Source organism: Diabrotica virgifera, chromosome 8, assembly GCF_917563875.1.
Source record: "Diabrotica virgifera virgifera chromosome 8, PGI_DIABVI_V3a".
Lineage (NCBI taxonomy): Eukaryota > Metazoa > Arthropoda > Insecta > Coleoptera > Chrysomelidae > Diabrotica > Diabrotica virgifera.
Genome location: NC_065450.1, coordinates 200,028,962 through 200,053,438, shown reverse-complemented (window position 1 = coordinate 200,053,438; position 24,477 = coordinate 200,028,962). Strand labels below are relative to the sequence as shown.

Genomic DNA, 24,477 nt, shown 5'->3' with positions numbered 1-24,477 from the left:
TACAAAAAAGTGCAAAAAATAATCTATATAATATGAAGTCTGCAAACCCAGATGAAGCAGAGTTGTAGCTAATGAAAAGTAGGTTCTTGTTAGTCAAATTCTAAATCGAATATTTTAACGTGAAATAACCAAAGAATTAGCCACTTTTCGGGGAAAACCCATTACAACTTCTTTAAATTGTTAAAAAAAAGTCTAGCAACAATAACAAGCAGCAAGCATTCTGTTTTTGAAAAAAAAATCGTAAAAATCACACTCTAATTAGCATTCTAAATGAAATTAATCGTTACCGCTTTACCATTTAGTCTCTATGTATTGTTTATCTGTAAGTTTCATCGGTTTAAAGTGCTCATTTGTGAAAAAATTTGGTTTAAAAGTGATTTTTTTTAATCTTGAAAAAATTCCTATTTTTCAAATAACTTAAATATTAATACCAAAAATCTCAAGCAAAAAATTTAGGTTTTGTTTATCTCAATATTTTGGATTTTTTTGTTTTCCTGTAAGACAAAAATTGGTGAAGATATGTGAATTTGCATAGTCACGTGATTAGTGACTCGTTTAAGCCCTTTTAACTAAAGCATTTTTTTAAAATAAGCACTTTGAATCGATGAAACTTCAGATTATATAAACAATACATATTGCGAGTAAAGTATCTTTTGGTGAAGCGGTAACGACTAATCTCATTTGGGATGCTAATTAGGGGGTGATTTTCACGATTTTTTTTTTACCAAAAAGAGTACCAACGTTATTCTGAGCGCAACTTTCTTATTTTTGATCTTAAAAAAACTAAAAAAAAAAAAACAAAAATATAGGTTCTTTTAACACATTGCTTGGGGATGTCTGATCCTAAGACTTATACTCTGAACGGACAAAAAAAAAACACATATTAAAAATGTGTATAATCAATGGCATACATGTGCGCCGTCCGCCCAGTGGTGAAGACATCATGTGGCTCACATGTATGTCATCCACACGGAACCTGAAACACTTTAAAAAAGTTATAATGAGTTTTCCCTCATAAGTGCTTGACTTTTGGTTATTTCACGTTGAAATATTCGATTTGGAATTTGATGAATAAGAACATCCTTTTCATTAGCTACAACTCTGCTTCTACTGGGTCTGCAGTCTTCATATATAGGTACTTACACCATTTTTCACTTCTTTATAAGCTATAGTTTTTTCGATAAAATAATTACTTTTTGATTTATTTGCGAGAATCCGTCTAAAAACGTGTTTTTTCTTTTGTTGAAAAATGAACATATTTACTCGCAAATAACTCGAAAAGTATTAGTGAAAAACTTTATAGAACAAAAGCTGTTTAGTCATTTAATCCAATTCCGGACTTTTTTGAACGTATGTTTTTTCACCCCCGAGAAGGGGTGAAACTCACATTCAGGGCAAAAGCACACATCGGCGCAAGATCACTTTATTCTTTGACATGTTAGCTATGTGTATGCCAAACGTTATGTCAATCCAACCGTTTCTTTAAAATTCGGAGGTTTTACAATATTTTACCTTGAGAAATGGACTATAAATATGACTTCTAAAGTTCAGTTTTTTGGTTTGTTTCAAGCACCTACCTACCCTAAAAAAAATAAAAAACATGATCGAAAATGCCTTAAGGGGCGCCAAAATCCTTTTTTGCACACAGGCGCCAGTAACCCTTACGGGGGCCCTGTGTTACCTACTCCGTGATTCTCCACCGTTTTCCATAGCTTGTTGACTATAGCACTATAATAGGCCTTTCGGAGGTCCACGAATACCTACAATGTGCAATTATTATATAGTATGTTACTTACTGTGAAAGTCCGAAATTGGTGTGGGACTAGTATGTCGGCAGTCACGGCGAATGACGACACACACCAATTTCAAATGCCTTGGTGAAGGATCGAATATTTATAAATTTGGTTATAGTTTCGGACTATCACCGGTGCTATGTCGATAAACGCAAAAGAGTTTCGGCGAATGTCGGAAATAAGCGGTAGTTGTAACTGAAATGCGCTAAAATGGCAATTCCGCCAGTGGCGTAGAATTTGGAAAGGGTCAACCATTCACTCTCCCCTGTTGTACGCCTCTGGTAATAGCCACAAACGTTTATTTAATGGGAACGAAGCAAAATGCAAAATTTTGACGCATGTCAAATATTTCAATGTGTTTTAAATATATTCATTGTTTTCGAACCCTGAGAAAACTACTAAATATTTTTGAAAAATTTAAACGCAGAATGAAAGATTACGTTCTTACCGAGGGCCGAAAGTCCCTGAAAACTTCTATAATGTGTATTTTAATAAGTTACAGGGGTGAAAATAAAAGAGAGTGTGATTTTTAATTGCAAATATTTCATTCAAAAGAAACTTTTTATTTATTCTAAGGAACTCTCGGACTTCGGTAATAAAGTAGTCTTTCATTCTGCGTTTAAATTTTTCAAAAATACTTATTAGTTTTCTCAGGATTCGAAAAAAATGAATACATTTAAAACACATTGAAAATTTTGACATGTGTCAAAATTTTGTATTTTACTCCGTTTCCATTGTACCTATCTCTTTATTTTTTCGTAAGTTGGGGGAGTGTAGGTATAGATATCTTTTTTCTTGTCATAACTCTGAGTAATATAATATTTTACCCATTCGTCCATTTGTATTGGTTCTATCTTTACCCTTTCATGGATATTTTGACATTTTGAAGTTCTCGGAGGTTCCCCAACATTTTCTTCCAGTTTCGGTATGATTTTCAAAAATTATATGGATATTGGAAACCAAAGAAAACAAAAATTTGTTTTCTTTTCCGTCTATTATCTTCTGAGAAAACTTATTTTAATAGCTTTAATTTTCCTCATTTTCACACTTATAATTCTATTATAACAAAGTTAGTTCTATTAATGTTTAATGAGTCTGCTAAAAATAATTCTGACATTCAACAATCAATAATACTACCTCTATTAATAGCTCAATAAATATTCAACACAAATTATTTTTTTCTCAAGTTTAAGAAATCAATTAATCCCAATACACTTACAAGACGTGCGTAGATGTAACATTTATTTTTAGATGTTTTGATAGACAAGACAATAACTTCGTTACAGCATTTGTGTAGTCCTGTGTCTGTTAAAATGATATCCAAGTTGAAGGTTGAAACATGAACTATTTCTGGTACACAAATATTTGAAGTAATTTGTCATTTTATGATCAAAATTGTTGTTGGAATTTGTGCTAAATATTGTTAAGGTCAATGTCGTTAAAATTTGTGAGATCACGGTAAAATGCATTGCTAAATAACGATTTATGAGTAGATATTTCTTCCATTTTGTCAATTTTTATGTTTTGCCATCTCTACAATTTGTTGTAGGTATTCATTTTATTATTGGTCTCTCCTCTTTCTTTTGGTGTTACTCTTTTTTCGTATATTTTTCTGATTATTATAAGGTACTGATAGGCGCCCATACTCATGGGCAGGGAGGCCGTGCCCCACTACATTTTCGGGTGCTTTAAATTATAAATGTCATCCAAAGCATGTTATGTTAATCTGTGTCCAAAGTATACAATAATATGTATAATGTGCAACATCTTCACGTCTGCCTCCCCCTAAAAATTTTTATATGGGCGCCCATGAACGTACTGGATTATAATCTCACTACTCCTGTATAAATGACATTGTAATGTTTTGCCACAAAAACTGTTTTATCATTCACTGACTCTCAAAATCAAACTCCTCAAAAATCCACAAACACCCGAACGGTTTCAAAACTAGGTATATCGAAACTAAAAACATAATTAATATATTATACAGGGTGTCCCGAAAAGATTGGTCATAAATTATACCACAGATTCTTGGGCCAAAAATAGGTTGATTGAACCTTTATTACCTATATACAATAGTGCACACAAAAAAAGTTACAACCCTTTGAAGTTACAAAATGAAAATCGATTTTTTTTCATATATCGAAAACTCTTAGAGATTTTTTATTGAAAATGGACATGTAGCATTCTTATGGCAGCAACATCTTAAAAAAAATTAAAGTGAAATTTGTGCACCCCATAAAAATTTTATGGGGGTTTTGTTCTCTTAAACCCCCCCCCCCCCCACCCAAACTTTTATGTACCTTCCAATTAAATTATTATTGTGGCACCATTAGTTAAACACAGTGTTTTTAAAACTTTTGCCTTTTAGTACTTTTTCGATAAGCCAGTGTTTATCGAGATATTTTGAATATTTGTCGAATCCACCACATATTTGTATATGGTTAAGTACGATTATAGAGACCTGTTATAATCTGAAAATTTATTTATAATGTACTTTTGGTATGTATTTTTGGGTATATTTTGAAAAAGAAGCCACATCTCGATAAAAGGTGACTTATCAATAAAAGACTAAGAGGCAAAAAAAGTTTTAAAAACACTGTGTTTAACTAATGGTACCACAATAATAGTTTAATTGGAACGTGCACAAACATTTGGGGGGTTTAAAGGAACAAAAGCCCCATAAAATTTGTATGTAAATATATTAAAAAAGAAGTTGCATCTCGATAAAAACTCGCTTATAGAAAAAATACTAAGAGGCAAAAAAGATTTAAAAACGTTATGTTTAACTAATGGTATCATACCACAGTAATGAATTAATTGAAACGTACACAAAAGTTTGGGAGGGTAAGGGAACAAAACCTCCATACAATTTTTATGGGGTGGACAAATCTCACTATAATTTTGTTTTAAGATGCTCCTTTCATGATAATGATATACACTGTGTCCGTAAAGTGTGGAACAAATTCTTTTTTAGCTAAACAGAGCATTTTAAGAAATAATCCTGAAACACATCGATTTTTGATTTCAATTTACCGTATTTTAAAATAATATCCTACTATACAGGGTGAATTACTTTCGAGTAATGACGTCACCGTCATTTTTTTTTAATGGAACACCCCCATTTTGTCTCAATTTTCGGATTACTCTAGCTGAGCTGATTCCAAAAATGTATCACATGTTGATTCAAATTGGTACAGGGTGGACAAAAATACAATAGTTTTGTGTGTGTTCATAAAGTAACGCGTTAGTTAAATTAACAATATTATCAAAAATACTTACTGTATTTTTGATATTTTAATTAATTTTTGATTTTAATTAATTTTTGATATTGTTTAATTTAATATTTTAATTTAATATCAAAAATTAATTAAAATTTAATATTATGAGCACACACAAAACTATTGTATTTTTGTCCACCCTGTACCAATTTGAATCAACATATGATACATTTTTGGAATCAGCTCAGCTAGAGTAATCCGAAAATTGAGACAAAATGGGTGTGTTCCATTAAAAAAAAATGACGGTGACGTCATTACTCGAAAGTAATTCACCCTGTATATTAGAATATTATTTTAAAATACGGTAAATTAAAATCAAAAATCGACGTGTTTCAGAATTATTTCTTAAAATGCTCTGTTTAGCTAAAAAAGAATTTGTTCCATACTTTACGGACACAGTGTATGTCCATTTTCAATAAAAAAGCTCTGATAGTTTTCGATATATTGAAAAAAATCGATTTTCATTTTGTAACTTCAAAGGGATGTAACTTTTTTTATGAGCACATTTGTACTAAGGTAAGTTAGGTCCAATCGAACTATTTTTGACTTCAGAATGTCTGGTATAATTTATGACCAATCTTTTCGGGACACCCTGTATAATGAGAATCTAACAAGTAGTGAACAGTAGGAAACTATAGCCACAATATTAACAAGTTTCTATACTAAAATCATAATAAAGATGCACTAGAAATAAACAAACCAATACACGTTGAATGTTACAAGGAGCACTCCCAAATCTTAATTTACAATGTATATACATTGTAAATCCTAAATCATGATTTACAAAGTTTATACATATACATACATTGTAAATCATGATTCGGCAGTGCTGCTCTAACATTCAACTTGTCTTGGTTTGTTTATTTCTAGTGCATCTTTTTTTTTTATTTTAGTATAGAACGATTCATTTCCTCACCTGAATAATTATACAGCTTTATTCGACAAATAAAACATCCCTGGTATACTAGTTCGACATGTTAATGCTTTATAAAAACAAATAAACTGACAAACAATGACATTGTGGGCACTGTTATCGAGCAGAAGCCACTATTTTTGGGCGTCTTGCGTAATTTCCTAATCTTTTGTGGTCAATTAATTTAAAATCATATCATTTGGCTCTTTTTAAGAAATAGTGTTCCATTGTTTAAGGAATTTATGTTTTATCACAGGATACACCACTCATTTCCTTCAAATTTTTTCTTCATTCCAGGTATAGGCTTTTCAAGAGCGGTGTTAATCTTCTTCTATAATAGCTTCTCTAATATGTTTTAACATGAATCTTATTAAATGCTCACTACAAAATCTCGCTTTTTATTTATTATTTTGGCTAAAAATTGCTATTACGTGACTATCCGCATACAACCACTGGGATGCTATATTATTCTGGAAGCAACAAACAGCAGACTCATCACTCATCTAATCAGAGTTGGAATGTATCTATCTATACATTATAAGGATTTTTACAGCTGTCATCGCCTTCCTTCTTTCAACCAACGTCTTTAGTTGTTTCTGTTCTGCCATTCTCCGTTTCTAAGGTCTCGTCTTTCCATGGCATCATCCACTTCATCCCTCCATGATCTTCGGGGTCTACCTCTTCTTCTCTTTCCTATTGAGCTCCAATCCGAAATCTTGCATATCCACCTTGATGTACGATCTGTTCTTGTCACACGCCCATACCAAATTAAACGTTTTTCTTCGATGTAGCTGAGGATGTCTTGTTCTAGTGACATTCTTAGTTTTACCTCCTCATTTCTAACGCGATCTATTCTTGTTACTCTGCAGCTTCTTCTCATGAACTCCATTTCTTCTTCTTCTTCTTCTTCTTCTTTTTGTATAGACATGACTCTGTCTGCTTTTTCAATGTGCTTCTAGTAAGTTGTCGTTCCATTGTTTTCGTGGTCTTCCCACTGATCGTCTTCCTATTGGGGAACCGTCTCACGCTGTCCTGACTACCCTATGTCATTCGGCTTATGTGGTCATTTCATTCTATTCTTCTGTTTCTTACCCAGTTATTAATGTTATCCACCTTGCATCTCCGTCGTATATCTGTACTTCTAGCTCTGTCCCATAGAGTCTTACCATCGATTTTTCGAAGTGTTTTCATCTCCGCTGTTTCGAGCCATCTTTTTGTCCTCTATGTGTCGGGTCGTGTTTCTGCCGCGCATGTCATTATTGGTCGGATGACTGTTTTGTAAATTCTGCCTTTCATTTCTTTTCCGATATTTTTATTTCTCCATATTGTGTCATTCAGGCAGCCTGCGGCTCTGTTTGCTCTATTCACTTGATCTTCCACTTCTGTTTCGAGCTAAGTAAACATGCAGTAAACTGCATCACTTGTTATCTGACCTTCCAGCTCCAATTTACATCTTATTGGATCTGCTGTTATAACCATGCATTTTGTCTTTTTTTAAGGAAATTAACATGTTAAATTTTCTGGCGATTATGTTGAATTGGTGCAGCATACGTTGTAAATCATCTTAACTTTGAGAGACCAGTATTGCATCGTCCGTATAGCAGATTATTTTAAGTTGTTTTTCTCCCATTTGGTATCCTTTTTTAGTTCTTAGTTTTTTTATTATTTCGTCCATGATCAGGTTGAACAATAAAGGACCCAAGGAATCTCCCTGTCTTATCCCATTGCCGGCTTCAATTGGGTCAGTTAGTTCATCTTCCACTTTTACTTTTATTGTGTTGTTCTGGTAGATTTTTTCTATCGTTTTAATTATTCCCAGAGGTACCTCTCTCGAGTATAACAAGTGGATAACGTCCTTTAATGTGACCCTGTCAAATGCTTTCTTGAGGTCCACGAAACATAAATATGCCGGTTTGTTGTATTCCAACGATTTCTCTTGAACTTGCCTCATTATAAATATAGCGTCAGTGCATGACCTTCCCGACCTAAAACCTTGTTGTTCTTCTGCTAATGTTATAATTTCATTCAATTTGTTTGTTATCACTTTTGTTGTTAATTTTAATGTTGTGTTTAATAAGTTAATCCCTATGTGATTCTCCGGGTCTGATTTGTCTCCTTTTTTGAAGAGAGGTATTAGGCCGATGCCACATTATGCGTTTTGACCGGATGCGGTGAAAACGCATCCGTTTCCAACGCAACCGGACCGACCTGTCACACTATGCGTTTAGTCTGGTGCAGTTTGTAGGCGCGTACCGATGATTCAAAACGCATCCGTTTCCAACGCAACCGGACCGATCTGTCACACTATGCGCTTTCACCGGATGCGGCGGAAACGCATCCGGTCAAAACGCATAATCTGACATCGGCCTAAGGGCGATGCCACATTATGCGTTTTGACCGGATGCGTTTCCACCGCATCCAGTCAAAACGCATAGTGTGACAGGTCGGTCCGGTTGCGTTGGAAACGGATGCGTTTTGAGACATCGGTACGCGCTTACAACTGCACGAGACTTAACGCATAGTGTGACAGGTCGGTCCGGTAGCGTTGGAAACGGATGCGTCTTCACCGCATCCGATCAAAACGCATAATGTGGCATCGCCCTAAGGATGCTTGACCTCGCCATTCTTGTGGTATTGTTTTGTTCTATTATTTGTATTAGTTTTAATAGTTGTTTAGTTAGATCTTGTCCTCCGTAGTTTACGAGTTCGTTCGATATTCTGTCCTCTCCTGGAGATTTTCTATTTTTTAATTTTCTTAATGCTTCCTTTACCTCTCCCTCCTCGATGTTTATTTCTTCATTTGTCGTAACTTCAGGTGTTGGTGGTTCATTATCATCGCCTTTAGCAAATAGAGATCGGAAGTAGTCTGCCCATGTTTCCTTCTGAATGTGTTTCGCTTTTATTAATTCATTCATCTCCTTTCTTTGCCCTCTGATCATTCTCCATACTTCTTTTTGTGTTCCGTAGATGTCGTGTTCCATCTGTTTTAAGAAACTCTGCCAGTGCTCCCTTTTTATTTGCCTCACTAAATACTCACTAAAAGTATTCGTTTCGTTTCTAATTCGTTTGTAGTGGTTGTATGCCTGTTGTGCTTTCTTCTTTTCTTCACATTTTATTTTAACTTCCTCTCCAAACCACGGAGTTTTCTTCTTTAATATGTGAGTATTCGTTACTTTTCTCTCTCCAAGTGATTCTGTTGCAGCGTCGATTATGTTATCTTTGATTATGTTATCTATTTCAGTTGCTGTAATTTTGAACCGGTTTCGTTTGTTTATTACCCAATTCTCTGCTCCATAGGTAATTATACTACGTACCAAGGTGTTAATATATTCTCTTCTTTGTATTTCTGGTATTCTGTCTATCCCACAATACTCCGTTAATTTTTTTAATACATGTTCCTGTCTGTGCTAATCTGCTGGTTATCTCTTGCTCCGTGGTTCCATTCTTTGAGAATATGAATCCTAAGTATTTGAATTTTTCAGTTCCGTTAATTTCCCTATCATCGTTCATTTCTAAGATTCTCACTGGTTCATGTTTTGTTGTTAAGTATTCGGTCTTTTCTAGGTTTATTTCCAGTCCATTTTTTGTGTATTCCTATTCTAATTTTCGGAGCGTATAGGACAGATCTTCTTCACCTTGTGTACAAGAAGTTACCCCGGATTGGAATCCTAATCCCTTCACATTTTCTTTTCCATGGTTTTTTAATATTTGTTCTAGAAATATCTTGAACAGTGTCGGAGATGTAGAGCATCCCTGCCTTTTGTGGTCTTAAATTCGTTGGAGTATTTATTGCCGGTTTTAACTCTTACCCTGTTGTTGTGTTAAAGGTTTTTTACGGCTTCTATTAACCTCTTAGTTATCCCGATTTCCTTCATCGTGTTCCATAGTTGTTTTCTGGGAACTGTGTCATATTCCTTTTTTAAATCGATGAATGCCATGTGTACTGGTCTATAACGGACATCTCGGTCTATAACATCAGAGTCGGAATTTTGGTGGATAAAATTTCCAATAGATCAATCGCTGTCTTTATTCCTCTATCAGAAAACAGAAGGATCATTAAAACTGTAGACAAAACAATATATGCCAAGATACACAGAGAAATATAAAAGAAAATAAGGAAAGCAAAGGAAAAGTGGTTGAATGAGAAATGCTGTGAAATAGAAAATCTACAAGAATTACACGACTCGTTTAAAGAGTCGAGTTATAGTTACAATTTTCTTTACGTATGTATGTAGGCACCATTTGATAGTATCGTCATAATGTCTTTACTTTTTTACATTGTTATAATGAAAAAAACTTACCATGAGGTGAATATATTTTGAGATTGATGGGTATGGTGGAGATGCCCTTGTTACTACCAGTAACTCGATCTGTCTCCGCTTCAATTTCCTTTCTGATCTCATCAAAATCGCTATATTTGTTGCCCTTCTTGTGCAAAAATTCCCCATACTCTGTAAAAGAACAAAAACATGGTTATGTATTGTCTGCCTCGAATAGTACGGTAAAAAGTTTTGAGTAATAAAACTAAAGAAAATAGGAAAGTCCCAGATACAGAATCCATTATTAAAAATGATAATATACACTAATTTAAATCTGAAACTTTCGTTATTAGAACTTTTATCTGTTAACATTCTGAATCTCTGCCTTCCACAATTTACAAGGCATAGAGACGACGAATATAAAAAGCGGAAAGGATTCTACAATATGCAATCACATCCCGCTTTCATTCGTCTAGGAATGCTTATGTTATAAAAATGAATTTGTATACGATATTGTTACGATAGTCTTGCTACGCCCCTAATGGAATACGAGTAGACACGAGCTCCATTCCTTTCTATTTTCTATCTTTGTTTAGGTATCTTTATTCTGTTGATATCTTCTCTGACCTGATCTTCCTATCAGCACTTTCGTCTCCCTTTAGGTCTTGTATTCGTAGGTTTCCACTTTAATGATTTCTTTATTAATTTATCTTCTTCTTATCTTAGTACATATTCTCGTCTTATATGTCTGATTATTTTTTATTTTCCTTACTATTAGGTATTCTTAGCTTCTCTTCGTCTCTATTAGTCAGGCACATTATTTTTATTTGCTATTTCCAGTATGCTCTATCACCAGCATTTACTTTTTGAGTTACTTATGTGCTCCTGTTGATTGAGCTGTCTATTGTTACACGTATGTGGATACTTAAATCTCTCTACTTTTTGGAATACACATTGTTCAATCTTTATACTATTTTTAGTCCTCTAAATTTCGCTTCTTATATTAGAGCTATCAGTGCGTGTTATAAGCTTTTTTGTGTTTTGCGGCTATTACCATGTCATCAGTGTATCCTATGATTTGTGTAGAACTTGTATGATCATCTTGTTAATTCCAGTTTTTTAATCGCTCCATCCAGTGCTATGTTAAAAATGTCGTAGACAGGCTGTCTTCTTGTCGAACCCCTATTTCTATGTTCATAGTTTCTGTATGTTTCACGTCAGTTACAGCTGCTTCTACAGAGTTGTCCATTGTCATTTTCGCTAATCTGATCAGTTTTGCTTCTTCTTCTTTTGTTGCCTATGCGTTTCGAATATTGGCGATGCTTTAAATAGATTAGTTGTTGTTGTGGAGAACCATTTCCTCAGGTTCTTTAACCATGATATTCTTCTTCTCCCAATTCCTCGCCTTCCTCAGTTTTGCTGGTGTATTCATATTTTGCATTTCGAGTAAAAGTTAGTGTCTACCTTACTGAGTCAAAGGCTTACTGGAAAGCTATAAATAGTAGGTGTACATTTATGTCCCGTTCGTAGCACTTTTCAGTCAGTTGTTTTAGTAGGTGCATGGCGTCTATAGTTGATTTTACTTTTCTGGGTCCGTTTGGTATTGCCATAGTGTATTTTCGGTATATTTATCTATTCTGTGTCTTAAGATGCTTGTCAAAATTTTGTATGTGGTGTTCAGTAGCATGATTAGAGGGTATAGGGACGTTTAAGTAATTATAGAAAGAAGTATTAAGATACTTAAACAGTCGGTCCTGGATAAGCCCCCAATAAGAAATATAGACAGAATATATAAACTAGTCCAAAGAGTGTTAAATTCAATAAGCTGTCTTGTAATGATCATGCGTTAATCATGCAACAATTATTGTTATAACAGAAAGATAGATACGATTAAAAATGTTCTTGTTTTGATAACTTTAGTGAAAATAACTTGTTGGAGCTTTTCTATGAATTTATTCAACTTAATACGTTATAAAGATTTTATCTCAATATAGATAAAGAAACACATATTGTCAAAAGTAATCTAAATTTTACTTACGACTGAACTATAGTAAAACATTTTTATTATCAATTTTTATCGCTTTCTTTATTAGTTATCTGAGATAACTTTCAGTATAGATATGTTATAACCAAAAACCTACACAATACATTATCGCAATATGACACAACAAATAGGGGATTTTCTTTTGTTGGTCATCTTCAGTTTGGTTTTATAACTAGGTAACGAACTAGGATGAAAAATAATGGCTGATGATATGCATATTCTGTCTCATTGTTTATAGTATATTATTCAACGAGCATGTAATGATGGCTATTACTCACGATGATAAAGTTTTCGACAGGAGCCGTAGGCGAGTGTCGTAATTCATTAGAGTGAGTAATAGCCATTACATACGAATAGAATGCTATACTTCTACGATCTTTTTTATTTTAATTAGTAAAAGAGAAAAGATTATCCTTTTGTAAGGATAAAGAAGGAAACACCGACTAACGATGAAAGCATACTAAGCAGATGGAAAGAATATTTCCATGAGCTACTGTATTATTATGACAATGCAGAAGGAGAGGAAAATGGAAAATGCATCTATGATTCTGCTTCTTAAAGAGCCCTCTCCTCAATGTAGGCTGGCTACAATTGTAAACTCTTCTCTGTCTTCAGCTGTTATTATTAGCTGTTCAAAATTTAGCCCAGTCTAGTTAAAGAATGTATAAGGCCAGTATAAGACCAATAATGAGGCATCGAAAACAAGACCCGACACAGCCAAAAGCAAAGAGTGCTGGAAACGGCAGAAATGAGAATCTCCAATAATTACAGGAAATTTAGAATTACAGGAAACATACTGAGAAACGGAAGAAGGATTGACGAGATCAGAAAAAAAGTAACGTACAGGCTATAAAGGAGTTGACACAGAAAAAAGAATGGAACAATCACATCACTAGAATGGCGGACACAAGAGTCGTTAAAATTCTTGTTTACGTGCCATCTCTGCGACGAAGGTTGGCAATCATCATTGCTATTCTCACTTTTGACACTACAGCCCGAAAGAGTTCACTTGAGCTGCATCCAAACCATTCTCTGAGATTTCTCAGCCAGGGCATTTTTCTCCTACCTATGCTGCACCTTCCTTGAATCTTTCCCTGCATAATTCATTTTAGGAGTTCATATCTGTCACCACGTGTTATATGACTCAACTATTGAAGTTTTCTTATTTTGATGGAATCCAGTATCTCCCTGCTGTTCTGTATTCTCCTTAGTACTTCCTCATTGGTTATTCTGTCTGTCCAGGAGATTTTCAGCATTCTTCGATACGTCCACATCTCAAATGCTTTCAATTTATTGAGGCATTGTTTATTGAGAGTCCATGTCTCCACACCATACAAAAGAACAGAAAATACATAACATTTTAGTACTCGCTTTCTAAGATTTAGGCTGAGGTCTCTACTACATAATATTTGTTTCATATTAGTGAATGCACTTCTAGCCTTTTCTATTCTAATTCTGATTTCTTTGGTATAATCGTTTGTTTCACTAATGTTTGTCCCTAAACAGTTATAATTGTGAACTCGTTCTATCGTCTTATTATTTACGTGTAGATTTATGTTTCTAATATTTTTCTTTGATATAACCATGAATTTCGTTTTTTTATGTTTAGTGACAGACCAAATTCTTCACTCGTTGCAACAACCTTATCTAAAATTCTTTGTATATCTGTAATAGTTTCTGCTATTAGTATTGTGTCATCGGCGTATCTAATTTCACTTATGGGTAGGCCATTTATTTTTATGCCTGCTACTTCATCTTCTAATGCTTTTTTGAATATTTCTTCTGAGTATGCATTGAACAGTGATGGCGACAAGACACAGCCCTGTCTAACGCCTCCTTTGATTTTATTTTATTGGTGTTTAAATTATTTATTCTTATGACAGCTTCTTGTTCATAATACAGATCATTTATTATTCTTATATCCCGTGTGTCGATGTTCTTTGTTCTCATTATTTTTATTAACGGATTATGTTTCACCGTATCGAATGCTTTGTTATAATCTAGGAAGCAGACATAGATGTCCTGGTTTACATCTAAACATCTCTGTATTAGCACATTTACTGCAAGTAATGCTTCTCTGGTTCCTTGAGCATTTCTAAATCCGAACTGAGTTTGTCCAATGTCTTGTTCTAACTTTTTGTATATTCTACGATGAATAATCTTTAGAAATACTTTGAGGATGTGGTACATTAGACTGATGGTACGGTGTTCGCAACATTGTCTGGCGTTTCTCTCGTTAAAATAACAAGGGACAAATCACCAATTGGTAGAAGAACTATCGGACGACCCTGCAAAAAATTGGGTGAAAAGCTTCCAGGGAGGCAATAACTCGCCAAAAAATAAGCAAAATTGCTAATATAAAGGAAGAATATGAAGAAAAAAAAAAAGAAAGTCAAAACAGACTGGTACATATCTTCGTCAAATATCTTCTGATTTTTCTAAAGTCACTCCAAAATATATTAAATTTATATCAAAGACAATTCCAGTTGAATGTTCTATCTAGACTCACCAAATTTTGAGTTGATCAGTTGTAGAATTAACGGCCGCCTGGTAACAATACCAGCTCCTCTCGGTAAAAAGTCTCTGAAACAAAATATTTGGTTAATAACGTCATAAACAACATCATCCACTGTATGTACATTTTATTACTCTGCTTCAATTACAATTTGTAAATATTTGGAATGGAATGAATTGGAGGGAATCTGCGTTTTTAACAGAATTTACTTTTTATGGCTGGCTGTAATTAAACACTCTACTCTAGATAATAATAAAAATAGCGTAGGAATATTACTGAAGTCCGTATGATTCAAAACAGAAATCATTACAAGAAATTCTCAAAACAACTGAAATTAAAAATGTCATGCATATTTTAAAATAGAAAAGATCTAAATAAATACAGTCTCATAACTCTACTAAACCTTATATTATATCGTCATCATTCTCTTTGCCTTGATCCCTATGCGGTTTGGGCTTCCCCAATTACATTTCTCCATAAGTTTCTATCTTGGATCATACCAATATCAATCTCCTTCACCGACATGTCCTGCCTAGACGTCTATCCCCAGATCTTTTGGTCTTCTCTTACACCTCCCAGAGCAGCAATTCTTCGTGTTGGGTGATTCATTTCTCAATGTTGAACATGATCAAACCATTTTAATCTATGCTCTCTCGTTTGGCGTCAATTGGTGCCACCCCTAGATTTTTCCTAATATACCCATTCTTAATGTTATCCTTTTTTGTCATTCCACTCATCCATCTAAGCATTCTCATTTCCGCACATGCATTCGTTGTTTCCTTCTTTTAACTGTCCAAAATTCAGTTCCGTACATCATAGCTGGTCTTACGACTGTTATATAGAATTTTCCCTTTAGTTTCATTGGAATTTTTTGTCACACAACATAGCATTCGCTTCCTTCCACTTCATTCATCCAACCCTATGATGTATCTATTTTTCCATTACACTATAATACCGATGCTAGTTAATTAAAACTACTAATTTTCACGATCCTTTCACCATTAAATTAAAAGCTATAACTATATTCCAATCCATAAGGAAAAATTTCCCGTAACTGGCTGTATACCATTAATTACAAAAACTGAAGAAAGACTTCTGTGTAAAAGGTATATTTATTAAAACCCCAATAAAGGGCTACATTAAAAGACAGAACGTTTTCGCTCTAAAGAGAGCATCATCAGTGTTCTAAGCCTAAAATAAGTACAACCATAATTAGTGAAGACAAGAGTAAAAAAATTTAAAGGTTGACCAAGATAAAAAATTAGGTTATACCTACAAGCTCTACATGCTAAGCCACCAAAAATACATAGGTTAAAACCCTTAAAACGCCGACCAAAAGTCTTACATTGGCGTGTATTATGTTAAACCCTGGCGATGGGTGAAAATGAAAAAGATATACCTCACAGCATTATATGACTCTACCACGTGTATGTGGGTGGCTGAGTTGATTTCTCTGTCTTCACAAAGAGAAAGGTGAAAGCTGAAAGGTGAGGTACATCTTTTTCATTTTCACCCATCGCCAGGGTTTAACATAATACACGCCAATGTAAGACTTTTGGTCGGCGTTTTAAGGGTTTTAACCTATGTATTTTTGGTGGCTTAGCATGTAGAGCTTGTAAGTATAACCTAATTTTTTATCTTTGTCAACCTTTCAATTTTTTTACTCTTGTATTCACTAATTATGGTTGTACTTATTTTAGGCTTATGACACTGATGATGCTCTCTTTAGAGCGAAAACGTTCTGTCTTTTAATGTAGCCCTTTATTGGGGTTTTAATAAATATAGGCCCTTTTTCCTCAAGAGCTTATCTCCAGTGCTTCAGTTTTTGTTCTAAATCGCTTTCAGTATTTCCTAGTAGCACTACGTCATACTACTACCCAGTAGCTTCGCGGATCCCTCACTAATGAGAATAAATAAGAACTAAGCAGTAAGCACCGAGTCTTGGTGCAATCCTATTTTCACATGAAATTGATCAGTCTCTCCCACAACAGAATCTCTCGAGGAACTCTTATCATATGCGTTCTCAAAATCAATGAATATGATACGAGGGCTTGTTTCTTTATTCCTGTATTTTTCCATCAACTGCCTTATAATGACAATTGCATCTGTTGTTGATCTGCCTTGCATATGTAAGTCACGCAATATTGTCCACGTGATACTGTTGTAGTTCTAGGTCAATTGCTCGAATGCGATTGCTCGAAAATCAATTGCTCGACATGAAAATTGCTCGAAATACAAATTGCTCGAATAAAAAAGAGAATTATATATATATATATATATATATATATATATATATATATATATATATATATATATATATAAACTAGAAATGATCACAGCTGATTAGTAATTATCAATTTACAAATTATTGGGTTAACAGCTGAAATGGAAGACTCAGTGTACTCTTTTCTACGATTCCAATATTTCGTTAACAGTCGTTAACATCATATATATATATATATATATATATATATATATATATATATATATATATATATATATATATATATATGTATATGTATATCTAAAATATTTATTTACAGTAATACAAAATAATAATAATAATACATACCCAATAAAGAAACATTGGTAATGGGTAAGCATGTTAATGGGTATTTAATGATTTTAATCTTTCCCTAATACCTGGAAATTATTATAATCCCTAATTATCATAATGAGAGAAAATTAAAACCGTTATTTTTCTTATTATTTTAAAAGTTCAAAGATATTTTAGATTTGTAATAAATACTTTTTCAGCATAAATTAATATACGATTATATACGTGGAATATCACATAATTTTTCCTATTTCAAGAATCTTTCTTATGTCTATATATTGTATTATTGTGAATAAATATTTTAGATATATAATTTTCTTTCTTATTCGAGCAATTTGTATTTAGAGCAATTTTCATGTCGAGCAATTGATTTTCGAGCAATTGAATTCGAGCAATTGCATTCGAGTAATTTACCGGTTACCTATTGTTGTAGGTTCATTTTTAAAACGTTTTTGTATACATACTTCACTTGGTCTTTGTCACTATGTCCGGAAAATCTTGTAATCCATTATAAACATAGCGAATCTAGCTCAGTCACAGTATAAAGAGGGACAGTAGAACTACTCTCCGAAAAATTGGAAGTAAAATCTGTAGTCGCGCATGGCGACCGCGCAATGTTCTTAGTCGCTTTTGCCCCACTCTCGCATTGCTATTCGCATAGAAACGTACGGCTTTTAACAGGGAAAACCCGCATCCACCACGGGTGAATTACCAATTGCGTACTGCCGGTGTTACTTCTTGAGATCAAAGCGCCGACAGAGGAGTGATTTTACTGTGGAACCTCTATGTACTGTGGCTCAGTGGTAGAGTATTCGACTGCAGATCGAGAGGTCCCCGGTTCAGGCCCGGGTGTTCCCTATTTTTTTTTAGTTTACTTTAGTTAGCATTTTCATATTTTGTTTGTTAATATACTAAAAATTCACATTTTATTAAGTTATGATATTAGCTATATTAAGGTATGTATATCACAATTATTATTCTTTCAATATATAAATTTCAATACAAAATCGCGACTGAGAGTTCGCATATCCATTATTAAAAATGGCACGCACGTCTTTCCACTGCAGTGGGCCGAAAACTGCCGACTCGGGCTCGGCTCGCCAACCGTGATCGACGAGCCGAGTAAAAAATAAAACAAACTGGCCAGCCACGAGCTCGGCTCGTCTATGTAATATGAAACCGCGGTATTGCAATGATACACTGGCAACCTTTACTGACGAGTCATAAAATCGCGGTTTTACTCGCCTGTACATCAGTAGTCCATGGCACATCTGTTTTGAGATGGGCGTTGAAAGATGACTCCTATTTTTTTGCAGAAATTGCTTGGAATTAACTCATATAATAATAATTGAGTTATCCTCCCACCCAAAAAGGTCCGGAACATGTTTAAATTACCAAAATGTCAAAAAATGAAGGAAAATTTCGATTTTTTCTTCGTTTTTTGATTATAACTTTAAAACTATTCACTTCCGAGAAAAGTTGTACTGACATAAAAGTTGCTTAATTAAATTTTCTACAATATAGGATTGGTTAAAAATTTTAAAAATTGTCACCCTTGTTGCAAAATAGCAATAATTGCGAATAAACCATAAAAAAACAAGTATTCGCATTTTACGTTTTACAACCATTTATGCTACACTTAGGACCTTCATATTTTACCCAGAAAAACCTTATGATATATTAAAACAATACTGTAAATTTCATAAAGATCGGTTCAATAGATTTTACAAAATAAATTCTGCAATCCAGCTTTCGCAAAAAAATTCATTTTTTCAAAATGTTGCAGGACTGAAACATGTTTTACGTATAGAAGAATACTGTACCTTTCATTTGCAATTTGCAAAATTAAAATCGATTAACTATCACGGCGTCAGGAATTTTTTTAAATAAACATTAATTTAATTTGTAATGTAAATTAATATATTAATTTCTTATACATTTTGTTGTATTCTAATATTTTAATTCCACAAAAATCAAATTAATTTGATTATTGTTTGTGAAATATTGTTTAAACAATTGTATATGTTTAAAAATAATAAACTTTTATTCTCTAAGTTAAAATATATGAACAAAGAAAGTTTTTGCTAAAAAAGTGTCATTTCAAAGGACAGCGCATGTGTTTTTATTTTGCAATAAACAAATTTATTTATTTATATCGAAATTTACTAAAAACTAAAATTTATCAATAATTATCAAAGGTCATTCAAATGCCCAATCAGAGCAAACGTATCCGCTGTCCTGCGCGTAGCACCAAAAATTAATGTTTATTTAAAAAATATTATGACGCCGTGGTAGTAAACCGATTTTAATTTTGCAAATTGCAAATGAAAGGTACATTATTCTTCTATATGTAAAAAAAATCAACTTGCTGCCTGCTTTATTTTCAGTCCTGCAATATTTTGAAAAAGTTAATTTTTTTGCGAAAGCTGGATTGAAAAATTTATTTTGCAAAATTTATTGAACCGATCTTAATGAAATTTACAGTATTGTTTTATTGTATTATAAAGTTTTTCTGGGTAAAATATGAAGGTTCTAAGTGTAGCATAAATGGTTGAAAAACGTAAAATGCGAATACTTGTTTTTTTTTTGTTTTTTCGCCATTATTGCTATTTTGCAACAAGGGTGACAATTTTTAAAATTTTTAACCAATCGTATATTCTTGAAAATTTAATTACGCAACTTTATGTCGATATAACTTTTCTCGGAAATGAAAACTTTTAAAGTTATAATCAAAAAACGAAGAAAAAATCGAATTTTTCCTTAATTTTTTGACATTTTGATTATTTAAACAATGTTCCGGACCTTTTTGAGTGGGAGGATAACTTAAATATTATTATATGAGTTATTTTCAAGCAATTTCTGCAAAAAAATATGAGTCACCTCTCAACATCCAAATGTAGTAATATTTTTACAGATGCTACACTATAATATAATATATATTTATATTGCGTAATACAAGCTGTTGATCTTTTGAATTCAGTTGAACATCTACTTAATGCCTGTTGTTACATCTGGACCGCTTTGTCTTATCTTTTTTCAATTCTAGTTCTGTTCTGGCATCTTACTTCTAATCTCTAAAGGATTTTAAAACGATAAAAACCAAACACAGGAAGCACAACATGTGATCGAAGGTTCCACAACCTTTTTTAATTGACCTCATTACTGCCGTTAACATTTATCTTTATTAATAGAATGACACCGACATAAAAATAAATGATACTAGTATTTTTTATACATACTGATGTACACAAACAGAACAAATTGGGGTAACGGTTCTTTTGATTAGTGTTATCAGAAAGCACTTGACTCGATATATGCAAATCACTTATTATAACTGTTTTTTGCGTTGTTTTTGTATAATTTTGGATACAATGAACCTAGCAATGAGCTGATAGGATTGGGAGCTATCTTGAAACTTCAATTAAATCCTAATTACATATTAACGGAAAATATATAAGATAATTGGATGCGTGTTGTCTCCTACTGATATGAACAGAGATTATAAATTATATTAACGGTTTTTTCATCATCCTTTGGTTGGAGCCCATGCGCATTATCTCACAGCAATATGGTATTGTCTGCATATATCTAATATTATTTATAAGTTGGCCATTTAGGTACTGTAACACCATATTCAGATTCGTCCAAGGCTTCTTTAAAGATTCTTTCAGAGTATATGTTTAATAATGCTGGTGACAGTCTGCAACTCTGTCGAACTCTTTTTCCGACTGTGAAGATCTCGAACAGTTCATATTCGAATCGCACTGATGTTTTTTTAGATGTAAGTTTGAGGTTAGTCTTATATCCTTATCATCGAGTCCTGAAGTTTTTAGGATATCGATTAGATTCCTATGTGGTAATTTGTCAAATGCCTTCTCGAAATCGATGAAACATTCATATACATCGCAGGAGACCTCCCTGGCTTTCTCTATACTCTATTAGAACATTGATTAAAAACTACCCAATACTGTGTAGTTATTAATCAATGATTAGAACTTGCAAACTGAGAAGTGCTTCACCCGTTCTGAGTCATGCTCTGAATCCAAATTGACCTTCACTTTCAGGTGTTCTCCTAATTTGGTGTAGTATATGTAGAAGTGAATGATAGAAAGGAGTAGGTACTTCAAATACATAGCTCATCAAACTAATTAATCTATGTTCTTCACATTTCCTAGCGGCGGATTTTTTGGGAAAGTTGAATGAATCTTTATATCATCTAACCAGTCTATTGATAAGTGACCAATCTCACATTATATGTTGTTGAATGGATTCGTACGAGCTGTGATTTGGTGTACATCTAAAGTTTTACAATTTCACAATACACCTCAATCTTCAATTTGCAATGGCTATACAGGGTGTCCCGAAAAGAATGGTCATAAATTATACCACACATTCTGGGGTCAAAAATAGTTCGATTGAACCTAACTTACCTTAGTACAAATGTGCTCACAAAAAAAGTTACAGCCCTTTGAAGTTACAAAATGAAAATCGATTTTTTTCAATATATCGAAAACTATTAGAGATTTTTTATTGAAAATGGACATGTATAATTATTATGTCAGGAACATCTTAAAACAAAATTATAGTGAAATTTGTCCACCCCATAAAAAATTTATGGGGATTTTGGTCCCTTAAACCCCCCCAAACTTTTGTGTATATATATAATGTTCTTGAACTCCTAAGTGGAGCATAGAGCTTCAGTGAAAACGCGCCATCGGGTTCTATTTTGCGCTAGGGCCTTCACCTCATTCCAAGACTTTCCTTGACTTCTTATCTCGTCCATGATGGATCTTCTCCAAGTTTGTGCTGGGCGACCTCTTTTTCTCTTTCCTTGGGGATTCCACTCTAGGGCATTTTTTGCAATACTGGAACTATCTTTTCGGAGTGTGTGACCTATCCACCCCCACTTTCTGTATTTTATTTCATTTTCTACTCTCTTTTGTTGGGTCAGGTGTAGCAGATCTTCGTTACTGATGGTGTTTGGCCAGAAAATACGAACAATTCTTCGTAGACATTTGTTAACAAAGACCTGCAATTTGTCTGTAAGGTATTTTGTCACGTTCCGGGTTTCACATCCATAGAGTAGAACAGACATAACATTTGACTGGAATATTTGGATCTTTGTCCTTGTAGTATATTCTCCAGACCTCCAAACAGGGTTAAGCATGCTGAAAGCTTGTTGAGCTTTTCGTATCCTCATACGAATATCGTCTTCTGTACCTCCGCTTTCTGTTATGACACTTCCAAGGTACGTGAAGTTCTCCACATTTTCAATCTGCTTGTTGTCGATATTAAATAGCGTGTTGCTCCTTTTTGTGTACGTTCCAATTAATTCATTATTGTGGTACCATTAGTTAAACACAACGTTTTTAAAACTTTTTTGCCTCTTAGTATTTTTTCGATAAGCCAGTTTTTATTGAAATGCGACTTCTTTTTCAATATATTTACGTAAAAATTTTATGGGGGTTTTGTTCCTTTAAACCCCCCTAATGTTTGTGTACGTTCCAATTAAACTATTATTGTGGTACCATGAGTTAAACACAGTGTTTTTAAAACTTTTGTCTCTTAGTCTTTTGTTCATAAGTCACCTTTTATCGAGATGTAGCTTTTTTTTCAAAATATACCTAAAAATGTAAATTATAAATAAATTTTCAGATTATTAACAGGTCTCTATAACCGTACTTAACCATATACAAATATGTGGTGGATTCGACAAATATTCAAAATATCTCGATAAACACTGGCTTATCGAAAAAGTACTAAGAGGCAAAAAAGTTTTAAAAATAATGTGTTTAACTAATAGTGCCACAATAATAATTTAATTGGAACGTACACAAAAGTTTGGGGGGGTTTAAGGGAACAAAACTCAAAGGGCTGTAACTTTTTTTGTGTGCACTATTGTATATAGGTACGTGAGGTTCAATCAACCTATTTTTGACCCCAGAAACTGTGGTATAATTTATGACCAATCTTTTCGGGACACCCTGTATAATGGATTTTGACAGAGCTATGACCTTGAAAATTTCACATAAACTGTGTACTAAATCGGCATGACTCATAGCTCTTGTCAAAATTAAATATACCTATACATTCGTTTGTTATTTCTGGGCATAGGGACTATAGGGACCGTTCAAGTTCGGAAAAGCGACACCTGGTTTCATAGCTCAGCAACATTTTTCGCACTTTTAATTATATTGGCCAATTATATTAGCCCTGGTTACTGGATAATTATCAAGGCCATAGCCCAAGAAAATTATAAGGAAAAAGTAAGATTTAGGTTATGTTATTAAAAGGTAAACAATTGTATGTAGTAAATAAAATTAATTATTAAAATGCAGTACTGCAAGCAAAATACAATTATTTAAATGTACTTTTATGTAATAATTGTTTGTCATATAAATATTGTGGAGCAACATATAATTTTTCTTCTTCAATGACAGTAGGTATGAAATATACGTCAATTTGACAATTTCAATTGACAATATGATTTATTTAGGATAGTTGCAAGATTTCGCACGTTCGTTTCTGGTATCCCCTCCAAGTAGGTACTTGCACACCGCGAATATATTTCTCTCGGTCTGGCACAAATATACTTGTCCCTGTTAGTGCAGAGATACGTGCTCTACGCTCTATGAGGCCAAACTACCCCTTCGAAATATCTCTCTCTCTCTCTCTCTCTCTCTCTCTCTCTCTCTCTCTCTCTCTCGCTCTCTCTCTCTCTTTCTCTCTCTCTCTCTCGCTCTCTCTCTCTCTCTCCAATCTTACAATATTTTCATTAGTCACTTAATAAAATCTTAGTCTAGTCTAAAATCTAGTCTTATCACTTAATAAAATTAACTACATAGACAACTGTGATGACACAACTAACCTTAATTTGAAACAATTTGACTCTAAGAAGTTTTATCTTGACTTGCAGTATTATAAAATTGTTGGTAATTATTAACCAACATATAAAACAGAACAATGGACTGTTCTATATAATAATCATAAAAATCAACAAAGTTCAAGGCATTAGTTTATTTTTTATCGAATCATTTATTTGTTTACTGATTACTAGGACTGATAACGATACAAAGATCTGTATAATACTTATCGATTTTATGTACATATTTCTA

The 24,477-nt window shown here is 33.5% G+C and overlaps 1 protein-coding gene across 19 annotated transcripts in view; it reads right to left on the bottom strand.

Moving 5' to 3' along the window:
- The window catches only part of LOC114328241 (dynamin), a 72,868-nt gene that overhangs the window by 41,072 nt on the left and 7,319 nt on the right, over nt 1-24,477 (bottom strand). For all 19 annotated transcript variants that reach the window (XR_007700356.1, XR_007700358.1, XR_007700362.1 and 16 more), the window contains exons 2-3: nt 14,800-14,873; nt 10,289-10,438 (exon numbers count right to left, since the gene is read on the bottom strand). Coding sequence is in view for 10 of the 19 variants with exons in the window: in XM_050659598.1 (XP_050515555.1) it covers nt 10,289-10,438; nt 14,800-14,873 (224 nt within the window). In the remaining 9 variants the exon portion in view is untranslated. The remainder of the gene's footprint in view (nt 1-10,288; nt 10,439-14,799; nt 14,874-24,477) is intronic.